This window comes from Triticum urartu, chromosome 7 (genome assembly GCF_003073215.2).
Source record: "Triticum urartu cultivar G1812 chromosome 7, Tu2.1, whole genome shotgun sequence".
Lineage (NCBI taxonomy): Eukaryota > Viridiplantae > Streptophyta > Magnoliopsida > Poales > Poaceae > Triticum > Triticum urartu.
Window position 1 is genome coordinate 539651373 of NC_053028.1, and position 10676 is coordinate 539662048.

General features: G+C 45.2%; 1 protein-coding gene and 1 pseudogene across 1 annotated transcript; both read right to left on the bottom strand.

Annotated features, from left to right (window-relative positions):
* Window positions 1-274: 274 nt before the first annotated feature.
* On the bottom strand, window positions 275-4863 carry LOC125525217 (annotated as a pseudogene).
* Window positions 4864-5061: 198 nt separating this feature from the next.
* On the bottom strand, window positions 5062-8724 carry LOC125525216 (heme oxygenase 1, chloroplastic-like). The gene is made up of 4 exons (XM_048690227.1): window positions 8024-8724; window positions 5940-6163; window positions 5395-5502; window positions 5062-5299 (listed from the first exon to the last, which is right to left on the bottom strand). Exons 1-4 carry the CDS (start codon window positions 8475-8477, stop codon window positions 5207-5209), a joined length of 879 nt encoding a protein of 292 aa, XP_048546184.1. The 5' UTR covers window positions 8478-8724; the 3' UTR covers window positions 5062-5206.
* Between the last annotated feature and the right edge of the window lie 1952 nt (window positions 8725-10676).

The following is a 10676-nucleotide window of genomic DNA, read 5'->3' on the forward strand; positions in this document are numbered from 1 at the left end:
GTTCGGCCACTTTTCAGTATACTAGGGGTTGGGGCGCCACCTTGTGGCGCCTCCTGAGAGGAAGCTAGGCGGTGCCAGGTTGGCAGTCGCCCATTCCAATTTCTTCTTTCTATCTTTGGTAACACATGGACATGGCATTTAAGTAAGAAGTTGCACTATAAATTTCAAAAGAGCTAATAAATGACATTCAAATACAAGGAGATTAGGGCATCTGAAACACAAAACATTGGAAGGCATGATATAGAATCAGACAGAGGGAGAGAGGCCACACATACTCATGAAGTAATGAATTCATCATTCAACTGTGACATGAAGTGCTACACCAAAACAATAAGAACACAACGACTAAAAATTTAAAGGGGCTTCAAACCGAATGCTCAAATTGTAATATCACCAAGAAATGCCACTCAGTTCCATGGAGATCCTTGGCTGCCAGTTCTTGACATGCCCTGCGAAGCAACGAGAGGAAGATACTCTTCAGCATGTCTCCTAAGAATAGAGACGGGGGATACATGCAGCAAGAAGTGCACGAGAATATAGACGGGGAGCTTGTTGCCAAGTTTAGTCGCCAAGCTTAGTCACCAAATTTGTATTATCCATTATCCATTTTAAGAGACAACAAAGCAAGTAGTCAAATTCCTATGGGCAGAGATCAAGCCATAAGAATTTAAGACAAACATATAAGCACTATAGTATATGGGACGTCCTTCAAAATTTTAGTCAACCTTTCATACAAACCCAAGCAAATCTAATAAAGCTCCTCAATTGGAGATGGTGAAAAAAATGATGGAAGAGGAGGTGTCGTTGCTTACCTCGCTGCATGACACCATCGACCCAACACCGGTGGCGTGCTCACAGCCGCTTTGTGCTTGCTAAATGAAGTGTATTCTGATTGAAACATGAGACCCGTAGCAACAGTAATCCCGACCAACTATGTAGAACCATCAATTCTAGATGTTATAATACCATACTAATTACTGAAGATTATGAAACCTTCTATGGTCAAATGTTGGACTTACAGTCGATTTATTTCTACTTCTAAAATCTAAATGGTATCATTTTTGCAATGAAGCGAATCAAAATTGCTAATTCTGTAAACAATCCCCACGATCACAAGAAAATTTACTGCATCGTATTATTTCCTCGAACATACTTAGCTTGCTAGCATGGAGATCTAGTAGTTCTATTTGAGTCATTTCAGCATCCTCCCAATTTTTTCTGCTCTTTCTTCTAATAAATTATCAAAGTCAGAACCGTCATTGAGAAAAACCTATACATCAGAATTTTTCAGTATCAGACCAACAGGGCATCATGCAAGATAACAAAAATCCTTTCAGTTCTATCATGTGCATTCAGAAAATATGTATTGCTTGGTAATATAAAAGAGGTTCTGGACACATACTCCTTGGCTTCTTCTAAGCATCAGCAGAAGCATGTTTGTTTGCAGTTGACATATGAGGAAGAAAGAAGGCCATTCAGAAAGGATACTGCCTACTTCGACTTAATGAAGTTCTAGCGCTATTTCTCCAGCCCATGCTGCTTCATTGGCAAGGGTTGTTTGAATTAGTCTCCTAAAAAATAAATCGGATGCAAAGCAACAAGAGAAACGGGAACAATCAAAGATCGTTACACATTCGTGGCCTTTTGGTGTTCTTGTTTATTATACTTTGAAAGTCAAAGTGAAGGAAGCATCCATTATTAAAGATCAAACTTTTGAGGAAAATAAGCTTATAAGAATATAATCTATCATTTGCAACATTGTAGTGGTACCTGAAATTAAAATGCACCAAGACATGGAAATTTGTCTTTGGCCTTTACTATTACGAAGAAGATAACTGTACCAAGATGGCTCCATATAAAATTCTACATGATGTGTGAAGAAAGCTTAAGATATTAGCAAAAAAATCCCGTTATTGACTCATGCTGCCTATCCAAAATCTGCTAGTTTCATCTTCCCTGTTTCCGGTGAGCAAAATATATTCCGGCTTATTGTCCCTGTGGATGACGCCCATTTCGTGGCAGTACTTCACCACTGACGTGAGATCCTTGATCACAAATGTGGCATGCAACTCAGAGAAGGTAACATACCTGGCCATCTCGTCCAGCAAGCGGCCGCCGTTGCAGAGCTCCATGATGAGGTAGAACTTGCCGATGTCCTCGAAGACGGCCTTGAGCGTGATGTCGCTAGTGGTGGCGGGTTACATGGGAGAGGAAGCGAGAGAGAGGGAGGTCGCCTGCGTTGGCTGCCTTCATGGCGACTTTGTACCACCAAGGAATAATCCAGTTGGTGCCAAAGTGTGTGGTTCATCGAAGTCATTTATTACTGCAGTAAGTTCTTCAGGTTTGACCTGTTGAATGTAGAAACACACTGATCATAAGTCATAAGACTGATGCAATATAATCTTCGAAAAGAAAAAAAACAAGAATGATGTGTAACATAAAAGAGCAAAAGTCTGCCAACTGAACATACAAAATAATGGAGTCGCAAAAAGGAGTATCGAGCAGTGGATCTTCCTTCCCCATTCATTCACTAAAAATTATGTAGCCACTGTTTAATACAGTTTGAAATAGTAACAACACAAACAAACTTTATGCTCCCTGCAATCTGATGATCCAAGCCATGTCTCTATAGGAATTACTTGTACCATTAGATCAATACTTCTAAATTTTGGTAATTGTATTTTTTTTGGGCTAGCTGGAAAATCAACTTTCATCTGTATGGCCACATAGATATCACCCTGCAATGTGCTTCCATTAGTAAGTTACAGATGCTTATAACAAAATTCTCAACACAAGTAACCACATATGTACTTGAAATCTAGCCCCCCCCCCAACCAGCAGCGTTCCTATAGAACCAACCAACTACACGGGTAATTTGTGCATCCTAGAGTACGATTACAACAAGCAAGTAAAAAATGAATTCACCAACGCATCAGGCTCGCAACCACCCGGAGAAGCGAGATTTCAGTCAAGTCAAACATAGATTGACCAGGTAAACTAAGTAAAACAGAACAAGGAGTATCAATGGGAGGAGTAGATGTAGATAATTGAGAGAAGTGCATATTACACCCCCCAACTCTAGCCCTAGTCTAATATACACCCCTCAACTCCAATACCGTCTAAAATACACCCCCAACTCTCAAAACCGGCTAGAATTCAACCCTCCCCTCCCTGTTGACCGGTTTTGACCCAGTTTAACCGGTTTTGACTGAGTGAACAGTAAAAAATAAAAACTTAAAAAACAAAAATACTTTTTTTAAAAAAATTCAAAAAAGTTCCAAGTTTTTTCACCGTGTGAACAGTAAATTAAAAAAATCACCTTTTCAGCATGTTTGGACACGTGAGTAAATTTGAGATGTCCGTAAATTCGAAAAAAATTCAAAATTTTCAGCATGGTGAACAGTAATTCGGGAAAAAATCCAAAAAAAATCACCACGCGCTCAAACATCACCCATGCAAAAAAAAGGGTTTTTTACAAAAAAATCAATTTTACTATTCACCAAGCTGAAATTTTGAAAAAAAAAATCGAATTTACGGACATCTCGAATTTACTCAGGTGTCCAAACATGCTGAAGCATGAAAAGGTGATTTTTTTTAAATTTACTGTTCACACGGTGAAAAAAACTTGGAACTTTTTTGAATTTTTTCCAAAAAAAGTATTTATGGTTTTTAAAATTTCATTTTTACTGTTCACTCAGTCAAAACTGGTCAAACTGGGTCAAAACCGGTCAACAGGGAGGGGATGGTTGAATTATGGCCAGTTTTGAAAGTTGGGGAATGTATATTAGATGGTATTGGAGTTGGGGGGTGTATATTAGACTAGGGCTAGAGTTTGAGGGTGTAATATGCACTCCTCTCTAGATAATTTAACGAAGGAGGACCTCGGGGAAGGGCTCGGACTGTGCCCAGGCAGTGCCGTCGTGGCCGAGGATGGGGCGGCGGTGAGGCGCTGGCCGTCGATGTCGCAGAGCAGCGGCTCGTCAACATACATCTGCCATGACATCCTTCTCGCTTGCTTGCCGGTTTTTTTCTCTCCCGAGATTTTGCCATCCCCTTCCTCCTCCTCTGCAACAATCATGGCGGCCGGGTGGAATAAGAAGATGAGATGGTTTGGGGGAGAAGCGGACCTGGGGAGGACGCTTTCTCCGGTGGATGGCGTCGGAGTAGCTGGCATGGGCTGCGGCGGCCGCGCAACCCTAGGAGAAGAGGAAAGGAGAGGTTGCGTACAGAGAGAAAAAGAGGAGTCAGACTCCATTGCTCGAGGCGGCTGCGGCTCTCTTCTGGACGAAGCAAGGAAAAAGTCATCGAGAGTTTACCCGGGGAGGTGTTAATTGAGCGATAGTAAATTGCGACGTGGCATAGGCGAGCAGTCACCCCTTCTGCGCACGTTAATGTTTTTAATGCAGTTTCTGAGTAGTACCCTGAACTGAATCTTCACAGTTCCACAGCTAGTTCCTTCTTTTATGTTGTCAATAAAAACAATTTCCTACTAGATGTGCATTCATTGTTCAGGCGATTACGAAGCCAGAACACATTAGCGTCCATGCCAGTGTTGTAGATGGACCAATGACGAATGTCTCACCATCTCTGAAACACTGCTTCAGCCACTCATGCGGCTCATCCACAACGAAAACCGTTACAACACGTCTACAAGACAGGGCACTCGCTACCCATGAAGACAATAAGACATACACACGTCGCCGAGGAGAGGAACACCGTCAAGGTTGCCATTGTCGAGCACCAAACATCTTTCACAGGCTATCAGGGCATCGTTGCCGCCATGTCACCCCACAACACTACAGCTCCGATTTCACCACTACACAAAAGAAATTGCAAGGACAAACTATATAACAACTACAGGAATTTGCAATACCAAACCCTAGCTACCACACCTTCCACACCGCTTGCAGTCCAGCACGCAGCTAGGGTTACGATGCTAGGATGACGTGACGCTACAATGCTAGGATGACAGAATTCCTTCTAGGTCATCCTTAGAGAAACGTAAGACCCATGGAGCAAACGGCCAAAGTGTGGATCAGCAAAAGGCAAAGACCAGGCAGATGCAATGGAAGGATTATTAGTATATGATATGACAATTTGATTTCAAGGCAGTTCAGACCTGACGGAGCATGTTCCTCCCCGGTGCACAGACATGGCTTAGTATTTACAATGTTTATCATAAAACATAATGGAGATCGTTCTTGGCTCAGGTGAATATCTGGCGTAGGAGATCTCCTGAGTAGGCGAACGACTTCTCGGTCTCCTCCAGGCAGTGGTCCTTCTCTTCCCGAGACCAGCTCTGATGGTGAATGAATGTAAGCAGGTTAAGACCAATCGGTGAGGATAAACGAGCAGACAAGAATAAGAGCATGAAATCAAAGCTCTTGGACTTACAGAAGCAACTTGGTTTAGTGTGATGCGGACATTCTGCAGCAGCTGGGACAGGGTACCTTCCCACTTGTAGAACTCCAGCTCTTTCTTGTCCAGAATCTTCTCGGCAACCTGAAATGAAGAGAGGGCATGGTTACTCCGTTAAAGGATGTCAAATCATAGAGTAACAAATACTAACTTTCATTCACACCACACAGACATTACAGGCTGGCACGATGCCATGATTTGAAAAGTAAAAAACCAGGATTCTAGGTCCAAACCGAAATCGACAGCTATAGAATGAATATAAAGTTATATCTACATAGCACAAGTCCTAGATATAGAAATAGATGTGTATGTACTATGTAATATGATCAACGAAGTACACACAGTAATACCACACGTGTACCTCACGTTGGAATTTCAATCAGCACAACCAGAAGAATGAGATTTAAGAACCAGCATCAACAGCAAACACATGTTTTACAACAATATGTGGAGCCATTCAAACACACACTATTTGACTCAGATGAACGTTCTGGTACAAGACTATTTCTGCAAAGACGTACCTTTTTGCCAATCATTCGGCCTCCAGCAGTATGAGCAAAGTACACATTATAGAAGTGGCAGATAAATGCTTGGGGATCCTTCTCAGACAACTCTTCCAGATAGGAAGCATATGCAGTACCAGCAGCAGTTGGTTCTGGAATGGTGTGACCCTGTTCCGTGAACCATTCCAGATCTTTCTTCAGTGGCTCGGATCTCTCCAACCCAGTATTCCTAAACTCCGCATCTGAAAGGCATAAATAACTACATTGTCAATCCACAGCATCTAACAATGATAAAAGAAACATTCCAGATTCTTCCTAGAGAAATTAAATGCAGAAACAGGTTATATAACCATCCACGATACCACTATGAGATTTCAGTAATTATGATGTTTATTGTTGTAAACAGAAAAAACTATGTACCGTCGATTTTGCTAAATTTCGCTGTTCTAACCAAGTAACCACAGTGTTACTCTTGATAGAACTATGCCGTTAAAGGTGTCGTCAATGTCAACAAGATGGATTTCACAAGTTCAAATAGAAAAAGAAACAAAAAAAATCATCAAAACAGATAGACAATCAATCTTAACCCATTTATTTGCAATAAGTACACAAATTTAATGACCAATTTTAGTTTTAAAACTACAACTGAAATAGGTACTAGTATCAATCTTAAACCATTTATTTGCTATTTTTTAGCAAGCTACTATTTTTATTGCAAAAATAATAATAAACGACGTGAACACAAATTCACCCAAGCCGCCAGACAAAACCATAACCAATAGCTGGGGAAACATTATAACAACAGCACATAAAACTGAAATATGTTAGAAGAGAAAGAGCCCTTCAGACACAGGGAGATGAAGGTTGCCCTGCAAACAGTGTTGTGAAAGGTACCACCTCCTGCAGAAATTGTCTTGCCTTGCCAGCCACCTAACCCCGGGTAAGCACTAAGCGACACCCTGCCCTCATAGGCTCATACTGCCTAGAGCCTTTTAGAACGCTGGTTTACGAAGATAGAAGTATTGGGAAAAGCATCAAAAGAAAGCAGCAGAAAATGGCTTCGGTAATCATTCTAAATGGGAAGAATCCACCATGCACGAATAAGATGGCACAGAGAAGCTTTCAACAGGTTTGTCAAAGAGAGCAAAAACCACTATCCCAGTAGGTTATATACTTATGTGTTAAGCAAACAAATACAGCATACCAAATCACAAGTAAATGCAAATGGAAATGCCCAATACTTTTTAGTTGATAGCTTGATATATGAGCAGTATTTAGCCATGCTGAAAATTACTGACAAAATACTTCAGACTGTGAAGCGTAGAGCGAAGTGTTTCCTCTAGAACATTTTCGACACATAAATGCTAAAAGGCTCTTATAATTCGATTTACTTGTGGTCAAACATGTAAATGCAAACTAGGGGTCAAACATGCACGGACATTTTAGACACCTAGGGGTCAAACATGATCCCCTCCCAGGTATATAATTGGATCTGCCATCAGTTTCATGCCAGAATCCAGCATGCCACTTTGCAACATCTAAACACCTATGTTTCATTACAGTTTTGTGGCTCGGATCTTGAATTCAACTAGATAACCTCCATTGCAAACTCTCGATCTGCCACTAGTCTTGGAAGCACATCCCATCACAAGTTTATAATAGCAAAAATACAAACACCGTTCTATTAAAAATTTCAGTGTGATACCTGGTTTTAAATAAATTAAGAATATATTTCCTTGAAAGCAAATGCAATAACAGCGGCCCTTAAATCTGTGTATACCATAGGTTGGATTAGTAAATCATGATTAGGAATTTAGGATTAGGACAACATATCTTTCGCAAGCATCAGAACGATTCAGAAAAGTCAAAACAAACCCGGCCAAAAATGCTATTGCCCGTCTCAATCCTGGCTCTCTATCTGTACACTCGATTTTATCGCGTTAGAAGAAAATAACTATGAATAGACTGTTGCGGCCAAATCAACTGTAGCACGAAATCGTCACCTGCCACACACCGCAGTCGCACACGGGCCGCAGAAATTTAACTGGTGAAAAAGTAAGACACGGAAGGCAAACAAACAGCGAGGGCTTGCGATCACTCACACCAGGGGACGGCGGCGCGGTCGACGATGTCCTCGAGCGTCTGGAAGACGAGCTTGCTGTCGACGAGGAAGCGCAGGTAGCCCTCGACGGTGGGCTCCCACCTGGCGACGGGGGGCGCCTGGGGCTCCTTCTCCCCCTCCCTGGCCTGGTCCTTGGTGTGCAGCCGCATGGCGACGGCCCTCATCTCGTCCACGAACGGCTTGCCCCCGCCCTCGCCCCTCGCCGCGGGCGCCATCTCGGTCGCCGCCGCCGCCGCGACCATCCTCCTCCGCTGCGAATTAACCACAGAAATCCCCGGCACGGAGCGCACGCCGACCGACACGGACAGGCCGCTGTTCCTCCCGGCGGCGGCGACCGAGACGGAGGCGCGCGGGGGCGCGAGGGCGTGGTGCGGGGCGGTGGCGGTGGCGGCGAGCGATGCCGATGCCGATGCGGATGCTGCCGCGGGCGCCATGGGTGCGGAGGCGCTCTTATAGCGCGCTAGGGTTCCGTGCACGGGAAGGCGGGTCGCCGATGGGCGATGGCGATGGCGACGGGCGGTTGCTTTGGAGTGCGGCCTTGGTGCGGGGGCGAGGGCGAGGGCGCGCGGAGGAGTGAGGGCGGAGGGGGCGGGCTGGGGAATACTAGAATACTGCGGCTCGTTGGATTTTTAATCGCGCGGAGGATTGGAACGGCGGGGAATGGCGTGCGGGTGAGGCTCTCTCTCCGGCTTGGGGAAGACGATGGGGTTCTGGTCTCCTCTCCTCTTTCCTTTTAACGCGAGGGGAGGAGGGTGGGGAATCGAAGTTTGACATGTGGGGTAGAGGTGTCAGTGGTAGGTGTTTGAGACGGGGGACTGTTTTCTTTTTAGGGGTGAGAGGGGGGAACTGGTGGGGTCGAGAGGATGGGAGGCGCAGGTGGGGTATGACGGATGGGCCCGGGGGGCAAGGGGGCGGGAAGGCCATTGGGTCATCACGTGACGGCGAGTGGGGCGACGGTCTCGTCCATTTCTTTAGGGCATGTACAACAGTAATGACCTAGCTGTCTGCCGCCAAGTCAGACTTTTTATGACGTGGAAAAAGAGGACGAAGAGAGAGAGGGGGCCTGTCAGTAGAACTACAGATCGTCTGTAGCGCTACAATTTCGGGGCAGAAATAACATATTTGATCCGAGGGCGAAATCAAATCACAAACTGACTTGCTCTCGAAAAAATTTCATAATAATGATCCTTTCGTGTGGCGTCTGACAGTTAGGCGCCGCACACTACTGTGCAGCGCCTCGGTCTGAGGCGTCGCACCTCCTGCCAGCGTGGCATCTCTGGTCCAGTTGCGGCCCCACAGACAGCACTGCAGCGCCTAAGCTTGGGCGCCCCACTGTGTAAAGTGCAGCGCCTATCGCTTGGGCGCTGCACACAGTACAGTGCAGCGCCTTGGCCTTAGGCGCTGCACGCTGACTTAGCAATTTTGCGGGTGCAAAAGCTATTGGAACGGTTCTGTTGTTCTCTGGACTGGCATGTCCAGGTGTGCAGCGCCTAAGGTCAAGGCACTGTGCAGTGTGGCGCCGTGGTCTTAGGCGCTGCACATCTGGACATCTATTAGGCTGCACTCACCCCACTCCCACCCATCCCCACCCCACACACCCACACCCCCACATAAACCCGAAGCGCAGTGCCTCCCCTATGCCCTCCTCTCTCCCCCTCTCAAATCCTTCTCAGATCCGGAGTCCTTGACCGTTGATTTCGAAGCCAACCCCTCCCTTAAGGTATTCTCCTCCGATCCCCTCGTTTTCATCCATAGGAATTGTCACATTTGCTCAAATCTTGCTACTTTGGGGAAACCCTAGTTTTGGCTTGGATTTGGGAATTTGTGTTGAATCATGTTATGTTTCTTTGCTAATTTGGTATGGTTATGTGTGTTTGATGTTGGTGTTAGGGTTATGCTATGATTAGGGTTGTGGTTATTGTTAAGTGGGGGTTAGGGTTGACCAAGAATTCTCGGTTTTGTAGGCATGGCTTCATCCGGTTCCATGACTAGGCCACCGTGTGCTAACCAAGAAGACATGTCGAACAAGTGGGAGGACGCATCTTTGTACAAGGTGAAGGAGAAAGATGTCAATATCCCGCCATGTTGGTGTGGAGATGTTTGCAAGGTGAAGGTGTCTACCGACCGAAAAAAATCATGGACGGAAGGGCGGAGATATTTTGTATGCCCGAACTATGCTTATGATCGTGCACTTCCAACTAACGCCTATGACCAACCACCGGTAAGCTCGAGAAGTAAAATGTTACTCTCAAATGTGTGTCAACACTAACAAAAAGGTGTATGCAGTCACCGCCTCCTCTATGCAAGTACTTCACGTGGATAGATCTTGAAGTGCCAGAAGATGTCAAAAAGGACCAATACCAAGATTGTCTTAGGCGGCAACGGCGGTTCGAAGAATCGTTTCGAAGAGGCTTGGAGGAAGAGCGTCGTCAGAAGAAGGGGATGGAGCGAAAGAAACGAGAGGAGGAGAGGGCACGCCAAGCGAAACTTGCTCGTGAGGAGGAGAGGGCAAGAAAGCTTGCAAAGGCTCGCGAGGCGCAAGAGGAGGACTCGGCACGTGACAAGAAGGGGAAATGGCCTCGCTCTACTCAGTAGGGACTTCGCTTCGGTGCACTCGTCGTCAACTATCTTCT

What these genes read in the sequence shown, in the direction of transcription:
- LOC125525216 (XM_048690227.1), bottom strand. Translation starts at nt 8,477, where the DNA reads ATGGCGCCCGCGGCAGCATCCGCATCGGCATCGGCATCGCTCGCCGCC. An exon ending in GCCGAATGATTGGCAAAAAG is followed by an intron (nt 5,503 to 5,939) that starts GTACGTCTTTGC and finishes TCTTCATTTCAG; the next exon opens with GTTGCCGAGAAGATTCTGGA. An exon ending in CACTAAACCAAGTTGCTTCT is followed by an intron (nt 5,300 to 5,394) that starts GTAAGTCCAAGA and finishes ATTCACCATCAG; the next exon opens with AGCTGGTCTCGGGAAGAGAA.